The sequence below is a fragment of the Mercurialis annua genome, linkage group LG1-X, assembly GCF_937616625.2.
Source record: "Mercurialis annua linkage group LG1-X, ddMerAnnu1.2, whole genome shotgun sequence".
NCBI lineage: Eukaryota > Viridiplantae > Streptophyta > Magnoliopsida > Malpighiales > Euphorbiaceae > Mercurialis > Mercurialis annua.
Window position 1 is genome coordinate 6,192,812 of NC_065570.1, and position 20,859 is coordinate 6,213,670.

Consider the following 20,859-nt stretch of genomic DNA (forward strand, 5'->3'; position numbering starts at 1 on the left):
CCATTGTTTGTGTTTATCCAGTTGCCCAATAGATTGTTGATATAACATTCATCTAGAAATGACTGATGGCATTACTTGCTGTATGAGCATAATGTTAACTTAATATTTCCATGTCCGAGTTTGTCAGAGGAAGACAAAATATTATCGATTTCCACCACTCAAAACCGTAGCCTACGGAAATTTTCCAACAGATGCATGCTTCATTGACAAAAATAAGGCGATTTTGGTTGGAAAAGCTTCTATTCAACTGCTAAACCGGCAAAAAATAAACAATGAAAAAAAAACTCTGAACTAAAACTTATGCTCTGCTCATATATTGACCAGTTCTCGTGTCTACCAAGATTTGATCACCGACATTCACGAACAGGGGAACATTGACTGCAGCCCCTGTTTCCAGAGTAACTGTTTTTGATCCACCTGCAACGCAAAATGGTTTCTCCTACAGTAAGGCAAAAGAATAATGGCAAAGAAACGAAAATATAGATCTGTATCAAATATATTTCTACAATTTTCCTTTTAAAAATACTATATAGAATAACCAGGTTGTGTAAATATCCTTATATACCATTGAAACACATGATGAATGGCAAGAAGACGACAGTCCAAAGCTTTTTATCGTTTTTCTCACTTTCTTGTTTTTTGGCTGCTCTTTGTTAAATGAAATGGTAGTTAGGTGGTGTTTATTACAGTTGAAAGTTGAAACTGGTGCTATATAGGACTGCTCAAAATTCATTTCATCCTCCACAGCCCAGCTGTGCTGACCCAACTCCAACTACAACCCAGAAAACTCGGGGCATTCGCAAATCAAGTGGTATGAACTGTTTTATTTAAAACTATATTGTGATGTTAACAGCAGAGCAGGTTAATCAGGTTTTCTAATCTGCACTATATGGCAAAATTATCGGGTTTCCTAATCTTCTGTTACACGCATACTTGTATTTATGACTGTAAATTACGAATCCATAAGCGTTTGCATCTTAAGAATATAGAAACTACATAATTTTCTATAAATGAAGTCAAGTTATTACCTTGAGCAGTATCGCCTTTGAGACCGGGATCAGCATCAACTACAGTCAGTTGTACAGTGATTGGAAGATCAAAATCAATAACCTGCAACAATATGAATAAACCGATTATTCAGCACAAATATACTAGCTGTGGCCAACGGATGTCAACCTTGTATCACAAGGGTTTTGATCAAGCAAGGATTCAAAGAGCTTATCTCTTATCATTGTAACATTATTCACTTTTCATCAGCTGGTGCCACTGATATGAGTTCCATGGCTGGCATTCTTAAAAAGGAATAATGATCAACTGTTTTAAGCACTAATTTCAAAATTCACCTTGAAAATCCATTCTCAAAAGTTCCACAAATTAACAATTCATTTTCATAAGCTGTACCACAAACCATAATATTCAAAAATACCTTTCCATTCCAAAATAGCAAAGTGCAGTCCATTCCCTCTTTCAGAAACTTTGTCTTATCACCAACATCTTTCGCATTGAGCCGAAATTCTTCAAAAGTAGTCTGCAAAAAATAACAAGCGGATAACTTGAGAAAAATAACAAGTGGAGCACATGCAATTGCTAAATGGGACCAACTAAGCATTAAAACTTGAGATACAGTTCTGTACTAAATTCTCCAATGCCATAATTGAACAATTTGATAATGATGGTCACAACAAGTAGCACAAAGCATTCCCGTAAAAACAATCATTTTAAGTCGTGTGAATCCTAGAAAAGCCTGAAGAAAAGAAGGTTGCCAAAATCTCCATACAACAAAACTATAGTGTAAAGATACCAAGAAATACCAGGTCCATGAAGACAAATTGAGCACCATCTTTGTAAGTGAATTGCTTCGTCTCCTTAAATATATCCGCCGCATCAAGCTGAAGAGACAAATAACAAAAAGACATGAGAAAAACCCGGATCCAACATGAGAGTTGTCCTTGGTCCCAGATACTCCGAATAAAATCAAATACGGAAATGAAGTATGTGTAAATTACATGAACTGAATTATTTTGCTGACACTGACATGATATATTGCTAGTCTAATACTGTCAGGGAAACACAATCCTGAGAGTCCTAGAACTCAAAAAGGAAGTCCCTAGTAGTTACTTTAACAAGCACCCTCAAACAAAGGAAACACAAAAGTATAAATAAATCATCCATGCTCTTAAAAAAAGAAAATATTTTCTGTCTTAAAAACTTAAGCTTTATCATCTGAAAAGTAAGATGAGATTTCATGTCTTAATATCACAAGCACAACATAGCAGCAAATAGGTGTTGCCACAAGTTTGCAGGAAAGTTTTCTGCTAACTGATATTTTATTCACTTCAAAATCATCCAAGAATACATAAAAGCAGAAATATGCACATGTTTTTGCACCACTATTATCTTACACTGAGTGAAATAAAAGATGATTATTTGAGCCAATGCTATCTTATGCTAATTGAACTGAAACATGTGCACAGAAATATCAAAAGTGCAATTTTATTGCAGCCCTTAACCGTGGACGTCAATACTGAAATATATCATTAATGTGACGACGTATTTCCAAACGAACTGTAACCATTCAGCTAAAAATCAATGTAATACAGAATCAGCATTATTAGTATTCTTTAAACATTTGAAATGTTCTATCTTATCAGATATCTGCACACACCTCAGCAATGTCTATTGCTAGGTAGTTAACGAATATGCATTGTTTAACCATAACTTGTGCAAAACCAATGGCGAAGCCACATGTAGGAAATGTGGTCAATTGACCACCTTTTGAATTTATTTTACATTAATAGATAATATTAATTAATTCAAACTACACATGTTATACTCATGTTTAATATATATTGACCACCTTATCGTTTTATTTACCATTAACTCATAAAATTGCCCCCTTTATAATAGTTTCAAACAAAACCAACCAACAATGAGAAAACACAAGCTAACCTCCAGGCATATCCATGTAAAGTAAAATGAACTGGTACGTGGAATATATCACTAGTATAGTAGTTCAAAGAAATTTTACCGGACTTCCAGCTCGAAAAGTTTTATCGACAGTATTTCCTGTTACATAATTTCGGATTTTGGTCCTGACAAATGCTGCCCCCTTTCCAGGTTTCACATGAAGGAACTCTACTCAAGGCAAATAAACACCAAAATTATTAGGCTCAGATGTCACTCCTAACACTCGAAGATGAAGCATATTAATATGTATACCAAGTACCAAACACAGGATGTTGCAGTCAACAGAAGCTGAGAAACACATGTCATACTCTTCGGGAATTGGGGAATAAAACTCAAATCCTGGTATAGATTGCACTTTATTGATTGATAATCAGGGTATGCAAGTTAAGTCTTCTTGCATGAAATGCTTATAATGCAAGAAATGGATCGGTTTTATTCTTTAGTCAATAACTCAACTCTCTTACTTGAAAGTACATAGTTGCAAAATGTCAATTGCTTTCAACTAAAAAAAAAACAAGGTATTTTCGAAGAAATGAAATGGAATGACAATTTACATTACTATTCAATCAAGAAATCAATTCATTGATAAAATTAACCCTGAGCAAGGCCCGGGTTACTTGAAAAAACAAGGTATCTTATCTTGATTGCACTTAGCAGTCCTATAATATGTTCAAATGCAGGTCAAATTCAAACACCAATCAATTAAAAAACCCTTCAAAGAAACAAATAAAAGAAAAAATAGTACCTAAAACACGCCACGGAGCACCATCGACTTCAATGTTAGTACCCACTTTGATATCATTACTAGACAACGAATAAATCCCTGCAAACAAACAAAAAACAAAACCAACATTTTCAATTTCCCATCACCACCCAAAACACTCAACTTCGAAAAACAATTCCTGAAATATAATACATGAACAAAGATTAAAAGCCTTATTATACTGGAAAAAGAGTGACGCAGAGGCGCTCCGGGGAAAACCCGCATTGGAAAAAAAGAGGGTTTTGAAGGGAGTGAGAGAGTTGAAGACGATGACGGTGATGAAGTTGTATGTGGAACTATGGGATAAGGAGCGGAATTAGAAGAGATAATGAAAGCTCTGGTTGCCGCCATTGTTATGGAAGCTTGAAGAAATGGAGGGGGTTTTGGTAGTTCTTTCCCTCCCAAAATATGGAGTGTTGTCTGAGTGATGAAGAATTGTCAGTTAGATAAGAGAAGTTTATTATTTTGTGGGTTTTCATTTGGATTAAATTGGACCTTTTCACTCCCATCACAAGTTCTGAACTTTTACTAATAGGATCCACCCATTCAAACCCGAACCTGAGTGAAACAAATATGTTTTTTTTAGAAAGAAAAAAAATCATTTTATAAGTTTATATATAACAATCATCATCTTATATGCTCTATTCTATGTTAAAAATTATAGTGGCGATGTAGTTTTTGAGGTATTTAATATTATTTTTATGATACTCCCTCCGTTCTTTTTTAGTTGTCCATTTAGCCAATTTTATTTGTCTACAAATAGTTGTCCATTTAGTATTCCATATGATATTAGCTACTTATCTTCCAAGTTTACCCATCCCTAATAAATGACCTTATGTTTTTATTTAAAAGGCATTTATTAACTAATAGGGCTATATTAATATTTTTCTTTATAAATTAAGACAAAAGAAGCACTATCTTGGTATGTGCAATATTGGCTAAATGGACAACTAAAAAAGAACGGAGGTAGTATATTTTTTATTGGTAAAGAAAAAAGTTATAAGAATTTTATTTGTTTAGATAAGATGAAAATTTAGGCTTAAAATGTATTTTTGAAGATGATGAATACTTACCAGTGAGCTATAGCATTTATGGATCGTATTTGAACTGATCGGGTCAGATGATTTTTAATACAAATTTGAGACTGACCTAAATCTGGTTCGAACCTCATATTTATTACTTTAATTACGATCTTTGCATTAAAATTATACGGTTTTGGACCAAACTTTTAAGAGGAATTTACTCCCTGCACATCATTTTCCCATTATTTTGCAAAGTTACTCTTTCATATTTCCTACTTACAAGCGTGCGCGCTTGTTTAGTTTTTGTTAGCAAATATACGCTTTTACCTCTATAATAGCCACATGCTCCATTTTCTTAAAAATTCCATATACTAAGCCATTGTCAACGTGGCATCACCTTAGATTGTCATGACTTATCTAATAAAGCTAACTATGCCCTTTCTATAAAGAAATTATTATGATTGTCATATATGACCGCATATCACATTACTTTTACTAAAAATATAATACTATATGCTAATACATCTTTTAAATTTATAAATTTGAATTAATAACAATTAATTAGAAAATTTTAATTATTAAAAATAAATTTATTTATATCAATATATTAACATATTTTCCATTTATATCTATATAAATTTGTCTCTAATAAAAAATTATCATTTTAATTTTGATTTTTTTATAAAAATCTATTATCTATTTTTAATGTATCAGTACTTGTCATTCATTTTGTAAACATATTTTTAGTACTAAAACACTAGTTATTTGTCTACAAACACTTATGTGTTATAATAACATTTGTCATTTTATGCTCTGTTTTTTATAAATATTTTATCATTTTATTATTTAGCACTATTATTTTGTTTATAAAAATCTACATATTTTATTGTTTATCATTTATAAGTAAACATATATCATTTATTTGAACACTTATATTGTGTGTGTATTGTGTGTGTGTGTGTGTGTTTGTGTATATATATATATATATATATATATATGTATATTTAAAATTTATTTTAAAAGTATAATTTTTATTATCAATGATATAAATATTTTTAGTCCTATTAAATAATGAAATACAATTTTATTTTTCAAGTATTAACTAGTAGGATATAAAACAATAAAAAAAGGGTATATGTTTAAAAAAAAAATTGGTTGTCCTTTACTTGATCTTTAGTTAATCTTTGATTTTTCTTTTGTTGCTTATTTGTTTATCTTGAATTGCTCGTTGGTTTATCTTCGATTGCTTGTTGGTTGCTTTTTAGTTGCTCATTGTTTGCTTTTTATTTGCTCGTTAGTTGTTTTTCTTATTTATTTTAATGAACATTAATTTTCCATTGCTTTTGATTACCCTTCAATTGCTCTTTTGGTGCTTGTTGGTTGTTCTTGTTTAATTATTGATTTTTCGTTCGTGTTCATAGTATGAGATATTTTTTACTCTATTTTATTGGATGCTATTACCAGATAACATTATAAATCCATTTGAATGATAATAAATAATTTTATTTTATGCCCACGTCGCGCGCGCGCGCGCGCACACACACACACACACACATATATATATATATATATATATGAACAAGTGTAAATTAAATGAAAAGTGTTAGCATGTATATTGATTTGATAAAATAATAAAATATTTAATAGAAAAAAATAAAATAACAATTATTTCAATATATAAGACAAGTGTTTATACTTAAAAAAATTACTCATTTAACTATAAATAAGTGTCATGATGATGTAAGTAATAATAATTTAATAGAATTTAAAAAAATAAAAAAATTATATCAAAAATAGCCATCCTTCTTTAAAAATTGAAGATAATATAATTATTTTCTTAAACTCTTGTTGCACACATGTACAATATAAATGAGTTGTACACATTTTAAAAAATTATTTATATTTTCATATTTGATAAAGAATATTTAATAAAATAAAATAAGAGATATTTAAAAATAAAAAATATAAAAAAATATATTATATTATTGATAAGTGGAAACTTAGATAAGAGGTATCAATAGATAACGATTTTAAAATAATAATAATAATAAAATATTAAATAAAGAAAAATAAAAAAATTAGACTAGAAAGAGTTTTAATACAAAAAAACAAGTGTTCACATATAAAAATAAATAAATATTTAAAGATAGATAAATGTCTTACCATATAAGTAAATTTATTCAATATTTGACTTAAAATTTAATATTTTCACTCTAATAACAACAATAAAAATAATAAAAATTTAAATATTTTTAATGATTATTTTTAAATTATTCATTTGTTTTTGATTTTTATATAGTTATTGTTCAAATTGAAAAATTAATTTGGAGTAGTTAGATTTTAAAAAATGGAGAGAAAATATGAGAAAATAGAGAAAAAAAATGATTGAATCACAAATTTTTCACATACAAAGTTTAAAGACGGAGAATATAAAATTTAAAATAAATCAAATTTGCAGTTAATCGAAAAAGAAAATTAACATAATATAAACATATATATTTTCAATGATAGTAAAACAATGACATTTGTTTATTTTTTTTATGCATGTGAAGTATTGGCTCTAGATTGACAAGTGTTATGTAGCTTCTCTTTAAAAAGAGTGCAAATGCAAACAAAAAGGAAAATAAAGCGTACATTTGCTATCTTTTTAATGGTGGAGTAGTTTTGAAAAGGTCCAGTCCAAATCGGGCATATATGTACTTAGCCCAACTTTTAATGACCTATGTAGAAAATTATATAATAAAAAAATTGTCTATAAAAAATTGGGTTTATTGATGGCTTGAGCTCGGGTAGACATTAATTAAAATTAGGGCTTTTTACACAAACAACCTACTTTGCCTATTTCTTATCTTTTATACGGGTCCAAGTTTGCCTTTTCTAAACTATCATGTGCGCCCTATTTTATTACTTTCATACGGATTCTATATATTAAACCCTAATAGCATAAAAATCATAACTTCATTTATTTTCTCTCTTCTCATCATTAAATTCTCTCTTCCTCTCAGCTCATCTTCTCTCTCTTCCTCTCAGCTCATCTTTCTCTCTCTTCCTCCCAGCTCATTGTTTCCCCTCAGCTCAGATTTAAACAAATTAATTTGTCAACATACATCGTTATTCTACCTCAGTTTCTGATCGCGAACTGATTTTGATAAACTTCATCAGCTATCTCCATCAATTCGACATCTTCATCTTCAAATTACGAAGAAGCAACACCTAGATTTTAATTTCAAGCGAAACAGTTAAGATAATTCAAGTTCAGATTTAATTTTTTGCTGTTGACTTTAATTTTCTTAAATTTACAGTTTAATTAGATTAATCAACAGAATATCATTAATAAGTAAAGAATTAAATATAAAAATAAAATATATTGCAGTTTTCATGTTGATTTTGTTTTCATGTTAATTTTGTTTTCATGTTGATTTTATTTTTATGTTGATTTTGTCTTAGGGATGGATAGTATTGCAGTTTTTGTTCAGTACAATAGTTTTTGGAATGATAAGCTGAAATACACAGATTTTGCTGTTAAAGGACTTCTAATTCCAACAGATTGTAGCATGCAACATCTTGAAGAATTACTAGCCAAACAACTACAAATAGATTTAGAAGATACAAATATGCAAATCAAGTATCAGGTATTTTAATACTTATAAATTTACAAATACTTGTTAAAATTTATATTGACAGAATATAATTAGTATAAAATTGATATATTTTGGATGACATGTTGTTGGCTTTATGTTGATAAGTTGTTGATATCTTGTTGTTTTAATAGTATAACGATTATAATAATTTTTTTCTTATGTTGACATCTTGTTGATGTGATGTTTATATGTTGTTGATTTTTTCATAAACAGTTCTTTTTTTAAACTCTTATCTAGGTCAAAGAAGACTATCCACCAATAATAATACAAGATGATGATGCTTTAAATTTCTACTTTAAGATGAAAGGAAAATCAACAGATCCAACACACTTCCCACTCTGCATTGAAATTGAACAAAAAATAAGAGATCTATCATTGTATGTATCATCGTCAAGATCAACACACCAGAATGTCAACAGAAATTCAACAGTCTGTGAACTCCAAGAGAATTCAACAAATGTTGATAATTTTAATTCAGTTTCAAATATATTTCAGTATGCAATGGACATGGGAAATCTGTTAGATGAGGATCAAGAAGTGCAGAGTCCTTACATAGAAAGTACGATCATTAATGAAATAAAGGCGACAGAAATTGAAGAAGGTCAAAAATACAAAGACAAGAACACACTAAAGACTATACTAAGCATTTACGCGATCAACAATCATTTTCAGTTCAGATCTTACAAGTCGTGCAAAATTGAGTACATAGCAATATGCAATGAGCCTGGCTGTGAATGGAAATTGAGAGCGTCGAGAAATAAAAAATCAAGTGTATTCATTGTGCGAAAATTTAACAATGTACACACTTGCAAAGTTGGGGAAAGGATGGCCGATAAAAGGCAGGCAACATATGATTTGGTTGGAAACTTCATAAAGGATAAGTACTCAAACTTCAAGACTGTTTACACGCCTGCCGATATTATTAGAGATATGAAGAAGGAATATGGAGTCGAACTAAGCTACCAAACAGCATGGAGATCAAAAGAGAGGGGATTAGAGCTCACGAGAGGACATCCAGCTGATTCATACAAATTGCTGCCTTCTTATCTACACGCGCTGAAAACAACAAATCCCGGGTCTGTTGCTGAATTGGAAACAAGAGAAGACAGATTTCTTTATGTTTTCATATCATTGAATGCATCAATTAAAGGATGGGGTTTTTGCAAGCCGATAATTGTAGTCGATGGTACGTTCCTCAAAGCAGCTTATGGAGGAACTCTTCTAACGGCAGCTACTCAAGATGCAGCAAATAAGATTTTTCCTCTTGCATTTTGTGTGGTAGATTCTGAAAACGATGCTTCGTGGGAGTGGTTTTTTAACAAACTTAGAGAAACATTCGGCGTGAGGGAAGGAATGTGCATTATCTCGGATCGACATGACAGTATTAAAAAAGCAATTGAAAACGTATTCCCGGAAGCACATCATGGGATTTGTACATACCATCTTTTCAACAATGTCAAAGCAAGATATAGAAGAGCGAAAGGTGAAATCAGAGAACAATTTTTTGGGGCAGCCAAAGCTTACACGATTGAGCAATTTGAAAAACACATGGCGGAACTTGACAAATTTGACCCCAAAATAAGGGAGTACCTCACTGAAGTGGGTTTCAAAAAATGGACGACAGTCCATTCCACCAGCAATAGGTATTCAACAATGACTTCAAACATTGCAGAATCTTTAAATGCAACAAACATAGCTGCAAGAGAACTGCCCATAACGACGATGCTCGAATTTCTACGTTCGCTTGTGCAAAAGTGGACTCATGCAAATAGAAACTGTGCAAGATCATTAAAAACAGATATGACAAAAGTGGCTGAGGATATATTGAATGAAAGCTATATTCGATCTCTGAATCTGACGGTAAACCCATTTTCAAAACTATCGTGTTGTTGACATGTTGTTGATTTCATGTTGCTTTCCTGTTGATTTGGATGACCAAAATTGGTTTTCTAATTCAATTCTTTTTTCGTGTTGTTGACATGTTGTTGATATCCTGTTGCTTTCCTGTTGATGTGGATGACCAAAAATTGGTTTTCTAACTCAATTCTTTTTTCTCAGGTAAGCCCTGCAAATGACAATATATATACTGTCACTAAAACAAAAACTCCCTTCTCGGTCAATTTGGACACACAGACATGCTGCTGCCGAAGATTTCAAACAGACAAAATACCGTGTGCGCACGCAGTTGCTGTAATCAGGAAATACAACAAAGATCCTTTGTTCTATTGTTCAAAGTACTACATGAAGGAGACGTATTTCAACACGTACATTCACACTGTGTATCCAATGACGAATAAGTCAACATGGAATACACCTCAAGAAGTAAAAGATATAATCGTGCTGCCTCCGGAATCAAGAACAAAATCGGGGAGACCGAAGAAGAAACGCATAGTGGCAGGACATGAAAAAAGGTTAAAGAATACATGCACGGTTTGCAAGAAGAAGGGTCACAATAAAAAAACATGCAAACGATCACTATAATTACAGGCAGATTTATTTCTTTCAAATTAAATTGTTGTGTTTGAATTTCATATTATTTTTTTAATTACGAATTTGACTAAAATTTTCAATTTTATGTTGATATCATGTTGATATATTGTTGATATGGTGTTGATTGAAAATTAATTTTTAAACTTTTTAAGAAAACGTAAAATTAGTGTTAAAATGCTGTGTTGATATCATGATGACATTCTGTTGATTTGACTTCTATAAACTAATATTTCATTTTACGAATTTTATGGATAAGTGAGCATTCATTGTTGATATCATGTTGCCAACATGTTGATATGGTGTTGATGAAAAGTTGATATTGAAGCTTTTTTAGAAAAAAAAATTAGTGTTAAAATGCTGTGTTGATAGCCTGATGACATTCTGTTGATATGACTTTTATAAACTAATATTTACTTTAACGTTGATGTCATGTTGCCAAAATGTTGACTTCATGTTGATATCATGTTGATATGATTGTATTACTTATTCTAAAAAACAATAAAATTACAACAAAATTAAAGTAACTTAATCAAATAAAAGAAATTATCAGTAAACTGTTCAAACAATATGAAAAACCAACAAGAATAATTCACATACCAAACATATTTAAAAACAAACAAAATAACTGAAAATAAACCAAAAGACAAGCATTCCCAAAATATTAACACCTAATAAGAGACATTATTCCTCCTCAGTTCTCTTCGAAGCTGGACGGTTCCTTCAACGTCACTTTTATAATCAGTTTCTAGCTTCCACTTCGCATAAGAAATCAAGCCTTGACAAAGTCGATTCCGGTACCTTTCCATATCATCTACCAAAAATGACGAAGTAATCGGCTTGCCATGAATTAGATACTCCGCGAACAAACAAGTAAAAGCACCACAATCACTGCAATATTTAAAAAGCAAACTTAACAAAACAGAAAAAGGTATTAAAAACAAATGAAAACATAATAGAAACAGTTACCTCTTAACTTGAACTGGCACTTCAGCAACATTTTCATAAGAGAAAGGAGAATATCTGCTGTCGAAACTAGAAGATAAAGCAAATGATACAGAATCATTCCTAGACGAATAGAAGTTCATTTGTTTCAAAAAAATAGGAAGATATTGCGTAAAAGCTCCTATCATTTTTTCAATATTTTCTTCAATCTTTTCAGTCTTGTAGGAATTGTAGACATACACCTTGCATTCTTCAAAATTAACCCGCACAAGAAACCAATGATTCGGGTCTAAGATGATCACGGGACATAGAAGCTCATTCACCTCCAACCAACTCTTATTATATCGACAGCCTCCTCCCTTATAGTATTCAAGAATGGAGTTTCCAGACGTAACTTTGAATTCAGCACAACCAGACGCAACGTACGAAAAATATTTTGCTACAAAAATCTGACTGAAAATGGAATCTGTAGTACAAAACTTCATCTTGTTGTCAAACAGTAATTTAATCTTCTTCCTCAAGTAGTAAAAGATAACATCGATATGCTGTAACGTACAGAAATAAGTATAAGAAAATAGTAAACAATAACAAATGTCAACATAAAATTAAAACAATTAAAAAACACTTACAGAAGTAGATAGTTCTCCACCACAGAAATTCAAAGTGTGAAAAAAAATCTTCTTCGCAATTAAATCACCACCAATATCGAAAGGAGGAGTAATTACAGCATATTTTCCAGTTAGCGAACTACAAAACATACAAAAATAAACAGTCAACAAATGTTGATGCAAATCTATAAAATAAAAAACAACAATAATATAGTTATATTACCAAGTTTTCTTATTCCATCCTTGCTCAATCCAGTTAAAAGTTTCGATGTCTCTAAATGCATCATCTTCAGTGTACTCAAGATCAAGCAAGGGACAAGGAGCTTCATTATAAGGCAATGCAATCTGGCCTACAATAAATAAGGAAACAAAATTAAAAAAAATAGAAACATATTCTAAATAGAAACATACTAATGATCAATTTCATAAATAATAAATGTATGCTAATGTTGACAAGATGTTGATATCCTGTTGACATTAATGATTACAACTGTTTCACAAAAAGTTGATTTATTATGCATCATGTTGACATATTGTTGACATCTTATTGACATCAAAGATGCAAGATGATATCAACATCAACAAATTAATAAAAAGGACAATTTAACAATCACCTAAAGTATATCAATTCATCAAAAACACAAATTACATAAATATTTACCAGTATGACCAGATGCTTGACTTCCAGAAGCAAGATCACGGCTCCTACAATGAGACGCAACTTGTTCGTCCAACTGAGTTAACTGGGAATCCGTTAAAAAAATATCTTCTCCCTTCAAATTTTTTAACAAGTATAAACAGTTAAGAACAATAATATAGTACACATTAAATACAATGAAAAACCACAAATACCTCATTCATGTTCAAATTTGTATCAATATCAACCCCGGAAACATCGTCCGTAGCTTCTTCAATCTTCCTTTCACCACCTTTCACAGATTTATCTTCTTCTTCCTGATCATTATCCAAAGCAGAAAGATCTTCAGCCTTATTAAGATCATTATCTTTATTCTGATTATCGTCATCACTTTCCGACGAAGAATCACTTTTACGACCACGATCATCCTTATCGTCAACACGCTAAAAACACAAAACATATATCAACACAACAATTTCAAAAATAAAAGAATGTATATAAACAAAATAAAGAAAGTTAAAAACTGTACCTTAATAATTTCTGACTTTTCAATATAACGGTCCATTTTGGTGACCAAATCTTTCAAAACAGCTTGTATTTCAATCATACCATTATCAATATCATCATGATAGGATTTCAGATCCTTCTTGATCTCAGACTGCTGAAGAATAACACTTTTCAGCTGCTTTTCAATATTCCCAACCCTCTTTGACAGACTATTGATATGTTGTTGATTTTGTGTTGATGCAGAAGACAAAGAATGGTCATTCGCATCATTAACAGCAGCAAGATCATCATCTTCAGCAGTATGAGCTTTCTGGATACTTCCCTTCTTCTTTTCAGAGGCAAAAAAGTCATTCAGCATTAAAACTCTTTTCTCATCCGCAGAAGGTACAATTCTTTCAAACTTAAGCTACATTTAATAACATAAAAGAAAATCAATAAATATAAAAGAAAAAAAAACAAAAAACAATCAAAATACAAAATAATAAAAACAAAAAAATACCTTTGATCCATGATTATCAGTTTCCAAATCGATCACGGCAGGAGTTTTGCTTGAAGTCCAATTCAAGCATCTTGGCACTTTGTTACCCACAAGCATGCATATCTTACCATCAACAGAAGGGAAACACTCGTAAAATAAATACTGCAAAATAATAGGAAACCCAAGCAATCTGCAATACCCTTCTTTTTTGGTCTTCTTCAAAAGGTCCTTGATCTTCAAACTGTTCAGGGTATAAGAAAAGATTTCTTTACCCCATGGGTAACAGTTATAGTCCTCAAAAGCTATTACATCCAAATGATGACCATCGACAAGATTAGAATCAAGCGCAGACAGAAAATAAATCTCCAGCACATACAAAAAAGCAATTCTGACAGCATCTTCATCAGACTGCCATCGCTTCGACAGTAAACACTCAATGACAGATTGCCTATTAACCTTCGTCTTCCCGAAAAAGTACTTATCAACAAACGAATTGCCTGAATCTTCAAAGCCTACCTTCTGAATTTCACCCGTACAATTCAGTCCCGTTAAAACTGCAAACTCTTCAATGCTGAATCTGACTTTATGCTCACCAACACCAAACCACATCTCATTCTGTTTTGGATGAATAAGCTGCCTCGCTAACAGAGAATGTATAACCTGCCCTTGAAACAAACATGGGGGCATTTCCAAAACAAAGCCGAAACATGTTTGCTTGAACAATTCCAGCTGTCCTTCAGACAAATTGATTCTCAACTGATCAACAACATTATACTTCAGACAATGGTCAACCCATGTGGTAGGAATGTCTCCAAGTTTCCAACGAGGAGACCAAATCTATTGGAAAAAAATAAAAATTAAATTAGACAAAATTTGTGAAAACATAAATTCAATCAGTAAACATAATAGTAACAGTCTAAAAATTTAAATATATACTACATTAACATAAATGTCAACAGCATATAAACATGGAATCAACACCATGTCAACACAAGGTCAGCAAAAAACAGTAATGGCATAAACTTAATAAGTACAAGTGAGCATAATATAAAGAGCTAGTCTAAACATATACTTAAAATAAAATTTTCAATTATAACTTAGAGATATGGAGTTGAAATAAAATTTCAAAAAACACAAAAATACAATACCTTGATGGAACCATCATCCAACACTTTTTCAGATTCAGTGCTTTCAGTATAAGATTTTTTCTTTGAAGAACCAGGGGTTGACCTAGTCTTAGGTGCCTGTTCAAGTCAACACAAGTCAACAGAATATCAACAACACATCAACAACAAATCAACACATCAACAAGAAATAAAATTTCAAAAAACACAAAAATGAAATACCTTGATGGAAACATCATCCACCACCTTTTCAGATTCAGAGGTTTCAGTAGAAACTTGTTTCTTTCCAGAACTAGAAGTTGCCCTAGTCTTATAAGCCTGTATATATCAACAATATGTCAACATTATATCAACAACATGTCAACAGCAAAAATACAAATATTAAAAAAAAAAACAAATGAACAGAAAACATAACTATAAGTTTTTTAAAAAAAACTATATAAAATAAAATTAAATGAACAATACCTTCATGGATTTTTCCTTCTGAACTTCTTCATGTTCAGAAGTTTCAATAGAAGCTTTTCTTTTCGTACTAGCGGCACTCTTAATAACTTTCTTTTTTATCGGTGATTTCTGCAAAAGACAGTTCATACACAATTACAAAAACACAATAAGGAAAAATTATATTCAACCAAAAACAAACAACAACAATAAAATAAATAAACATAGATTAATACCTCCACAGTTTTATCAGCCACATTGTCGTCATTAATCGATTCAAATGACACTTTTCTTTTTGCACCACTCGTAGACTTCTTTATTACATTTTTCTCCGGAACAACAGATTCTGCAACACGGCTATCTTCTTTGCTTTTTTCAAATGAAACACGCTTCGCTGGTTTCTTAACATTGTACGATGCCTTCAATTTCGCGAGTTCAGCAGCAATAGAAGAATCTTCAGAAATCTTTGTACGCTTTGACGATCGAAGAGCCGGCTTCAATACAGTTTCATCTTTATCTTGTAAATCAGTTGCACCGGCTTTCAGATCTTCACTATTTTTAACAGCAGCAGCAAGTTTAAGCCTACTTTCGATTATCATTGACTTCGTCAACGTAGGTTTCGGAGATCTTGAAAGCATGCTCAAAGCTTCCTTTGCGATCTCCAACACGTTAGGCTGCTCTACAGTGTCCTTTTCTTCAACAACAGGAATTCCAATCGATGAAACCTCTTCCCTAATTTCAGCAGATTCTGTCACTTTCGACGACTCCACTGGTTGAGCCGTTTCAACAGAAGCAACTTCCTCGCCATGCCTAGATTCCGCTACTTCGACATCAATATCATGATTTGAAGTTTCAGAATCAGTTTCAGCCGACGAATGGCTTGATTCCGGTCTATGGCGAACAGATTTAAGCCCCATATCAACAAATAATCAACAAAAACCTGAATTTACAAATCCAAACACAATGAATCATTACAAAACTAAACAAAATATTTCAATAAAAGCAACAATCGCATAAACATTAACATACCAAAAAAGAACTAAATCAATTTACAAACAAAATCACAATAAAAATTACAAAACTGAAACATAAATTAAACTAAAATTTCCAACACAAATAAACATGTACAAAGCCTAAATCGAATCAAAAACAAAAAAAATCAACACACAATCATCTGTTGACCTAACAATTTCAAAATTAAATTGAAAACCTAAAACATGTACAAAGCCTAAATCAAATTAAACACAAATAAATCAACACAAAATCAAAAGCAAAATCAAATTTCAAATTTCAAATTTAAAATATCAAATAAATGTAACAAGAAGAACAGTAACAAAAATCGTGAAAACAAAAACAAAAAATTATATCAGGTTAACATAAACAAGGTTAAAAACAACAAAAATAACACAAAATCATAAGATAAATGAACTTTACAATGTTAAATCACAAATGCATGTAAAGAATAACAACTGTAATTATTTTTTTTTTAAAAAAAACAGATAACTTACTGTTATATAGGCAAGAGCGGTTGAGATAATAATGAAATACAGATGAAAATGAGAGAAGTAAGAGGATTCGTGCAGTAATGGAGATAGGGAAGAGCAAAATCATGGAGATGAGGAGCAGAAATGGCGGAGAAGAATGAAGAAACCGCCAACTGAGAAGGAAAGTGAAAAAACGGTAAAAAAGAAAGAATTTCAAAATAAAAGGTTAGGTTTAATAAGAATGATGGTGTGAAAAGTAAAGATATGGATTGAGCCGTATAAAAGTAAAGTCTAGCCCAAATCCTGTATTTTATATAAAAAGCCCTTAAAATTAATTATTCAAGTCTGGACTAAGAAAAACGGGTTTAAGCGTGTCAGGCAGATATTCAAATTCGTGATCATGTCTAGTGGTATGTGTTTGGCAGATTTCTGCTAAGATTTTGAAATCAATTTCTTTCATAATTGCCAAAAAACTCTCTTTCCCGATAATGAATTTCGTAAATTTTATCCCATTACATGTCCTTGATTTTTCATTTTATTGTCATTATAACTTCGAATGAAAGATTACTTCGAACCCATTTGAATTCGAACAATCAAACAAACGACTGCTCGTATGTTTGAGGTCAGTTTTGTTTCGAATAAACGTGAGTTCGTCGATTGGTAGATGATTTTCTCGTGTTGGGTGACAGAGGATTGCAAAGGACGGCAGCGACAAAGAAGTGAAGACCAGCCGGGAAGAGGAGAAGAAATGAAGAAGATCGATATAAAATGAAAGAAAGGATAAAAACATTTATTTAAAATATAATTTTTAATTTTTTTAAAATTATAGGGTTATTATTAAAATTTGAAAGTAATTAGAAAATAGTAGACACGTAGGATGACAACAATTCCCAATGCGTAATTTGGCACCTCGTGTGATCAATAATCATCATTATGGAAATGCTCCATTACCACAAAACATTCTCTTATCTACCAAACCTTAATCTAAACCAAATATACACATATTACTATATATTATCTCTCCCTTCATGCCAAAGGCCAACCAACTTATAATTTTAATATAATAACCCAGGCGCATTAGTCACCCGTGAACCACGTGCCTCGTCAGTTGTCGGACGTGACTTCTCCGGTCTCCAGGCGCGTGGGTTGGAATTTCTCTTTCAGCGTGGTAGGTATGTAGCACCGCACTACGGCCTATCACCTAAACATCATCACCTCATAATATGACGTCATTATTGTCTATAAATATTAAATATATAAGTTTGTTCAAATTAATAATTGTTTTTTAAGTAATCAACAGTGTGATCATGACCGTCCAGAGTTGACGAAATTGAGTTGGACGGCGTGGGATGGTTGCGCTGTCATTATTTCGTAAAAAAATCAATGTTTGAGGGTACAGTTTTACGTGATTGGATTATGAAACGCCTGGTGGCGCACTTTCTGATGCTTTCTGCCGCCGTAATTTAACGCATTCTTTTTAACGCATTAAATAAATATACGACGGAATAGTTGCGCCACGTCATTCGTACAATAAACTAATAAAACGTTAGCCATTTATAAATGTTTAATGATAAAAAAATAAATAATAAAAAATTTCTATCGCAAATGATTATTAGGTTGTTGTAAAAATGACGTGGCACATTCGTTATGTGGGATAAACACTCTAAAGCATTTCTCATGTACACTTTCATAAATTTTACTAAATCAGCAAAATAAATACATACTCATTCCTTATTTTTAGTTGTCATTTTTAACTAAATTGCTAATATTAAAAAAATGTTTTGTTTTCTTCTAAAAAAGTATTTTTTTTTATCTTAAATTAAAAAATAACATAATTCGATTTTATTAAAAAAATTAATTTTAAAAATAGAATTATTAAATTAACTAGTAAAAAATTTAGTTTTATAAGTTGAATTTCATTTAATAAAGTGATCTAATGAGAAGGTTGAATTTGAATTATAATTAGAAAAGTTATGGACAAAAAATTAATTTATCTTTTAAATTTATATCAAAGTTTTAAAAAAAGTCAAAATCAGTAAATCATGATCACTTCTATTCTAAATTTGTGTAAATCTGATCTCTACCACACTCTCACCTCACAAGGTGTGACACATTTTTTGGTATTTGATAGTTTTTCTTGTCATAATAGTATTTAAATAGTAAAAAATTTTAAAATGGTCCTATTTTTTTAAAATTAACACATAATGATTAAAAGAAATTACTACTTTTAATTTTATATATCAAATGAATATTAACTAAAAATATAGAAGACTTTATTGTATTTTTTAAATATAGGGGCTTAATTAAAAAATAAAAATTAATTTAACTCAATCCAATCAAACACTCAAACCCAATCAAAACATTTTAATCCAACCATTTTTGTCGGGGACCATTTTTCTTGCGAGTCACCATCTTCTTGGATGGGATTTCCCGACCTGTTCTCAACTGAGTTGTCCCCTCAGATTTGTTCTTCACGAACAAATATGTTTCTGAAGACTATTCTTTATCAAGAACAGTAGCCGGAAAAAAAAATCGGCGGCGGCGGTAGGATGATGGTGGTGGGTGGTCGACGGCGGCAAATGGCGGTTAGAGATTTGAGTGAGTAGTTTGGTTCTGTTGAATTTGGTTTGGTTAGATTTTTGATTTTTAAATTATTTCATTAAATTTTAAGATTTTAAGAGTATTATGGGTGTTATGATTTTTTAGAGTAATTTGATGAGGTTTTAGCTATTGTGGAGGTTTTTTTTTCAATTTTGATAACACGTCAGCAAAAGGGTTTTTTTTTTTATCCTATTTTGATAAGTTTAGAGTATAAATGATACGGGTTTGCTAATTTTGACCTTTTTAAAATTTTGATACAAGTTCAGGGGATAAATTGATCCTTTGTTTCAAACATTATATAGAAATCCTAAAGTGACAATTATTGATAGACAAAAATATTTACCTAAATCGATAACTAAAAATAAACATAGGAAGTAAATTTATTTCACATGGAAATTGATAAATCCGTCGACAAAATCAATCTCCTAAAAGACATGCTTTATCCGTCCTGTAAATATATATATAAAAAAAAAATTAACCTGAAAATGTGTTAGAAATATCATTAATTTTATCTATTCTTTTATAAATATTTTAAGATAATTCCAAACTTATTTAAAATATGCATATAAATTATCAATATTATCTTATAATTAGTAATATTTATAAAAATAGTTAAGAGTTTTTTATTAAAAATTTAAATAAAAAAAATTAAAAAATAAATGAAAATAAAAAAAAAAGATTTTGAGACATCTCTAGAAATATTATTTTATATATATTATTGATGTAATTTTGTTTGTTAAATTCTTTTATATATGGTTGGTTCTGTTTATTTATGATATTATGAGCTAAAACTATCTATTTTTTTTAACATGAACAAAGAAAAAAAAATTAAATACACGTCATTATGTTATTAAAGTTTTATTAATGCTGTTGTAAAAAGAAAGGTTTTATTAATGCAATCAATTGGATATAACAATAAAACAATCTCATTCTACTCCCTCCGTCCCGTTTAAGAAGTCCCATATTCCATTTTGGGATGTCCCATTTAAAAAGTCCCATTACTATTTTTAGGATGTTTTTCTATTGAATACCCTATTTTACCCTTATTTTAGTTATCTTAGAGGAGATCTATGGAAAATTCCACTATCATTAATAGGGGCAAAACATGAAAAAACATGAAAAGACAAGAATAATTAATGTTTTCTTAATCTGTG

The 20,859-nt window shown here is 30.8% G+C and overlaps 2 protein-coding genes across 2 annotated transcripts; one reads left to right on the plus strand and one right to left on the minus strand.

Moving 5' to 3' along the window:
* Positions 1-51: 51 nt before the first annotated feature.
* Positions 52-4,181, minus strand: LOC126664733 (uncharacterized). The gene is made up of 7 exons (XM_050357263.2): positions 3,913-4,181; positions 3,713-3,790; positions 3,029-3,135; positions 1,812-1,889; positions 1,427-1,528; positions 1,029-1,110; positions 52-417 (listed from the first exon to the last, which is right to left on the minus strand). The coding sequence occupies exons 1-7, from the start codon at positions 4,079-4,081 to the stop codon at positions 299-301; spliced, it is 735 nt and encodes a 244-aa protein (XP_050213220.1). The 5' UTR covers positions 4,082-4,181; the 3' UTR covers positions 52-298.
* Positions 4,139-10,874, plus strand: LOC126683246 (uncharacterized). The gene is made up of 6 exons (XM_050379127.2): positions 4,139-4,167; positions 4,395-4,413; positions 5,930-6,026; positions 8,200-8,384; positions 8,631-10,253; positions 10,452-10,874. The coding sequence occupies exons 1-6, from the start codon at positions 4,139-4,141 to the stop codon at positions 10,872-10,874; spliced, it is 2,376 nt and encodes a 791-aa protein (XP_050235084.2).
* Positions 10,875-20,859: the final 9,985 nt, after the last annotated feature.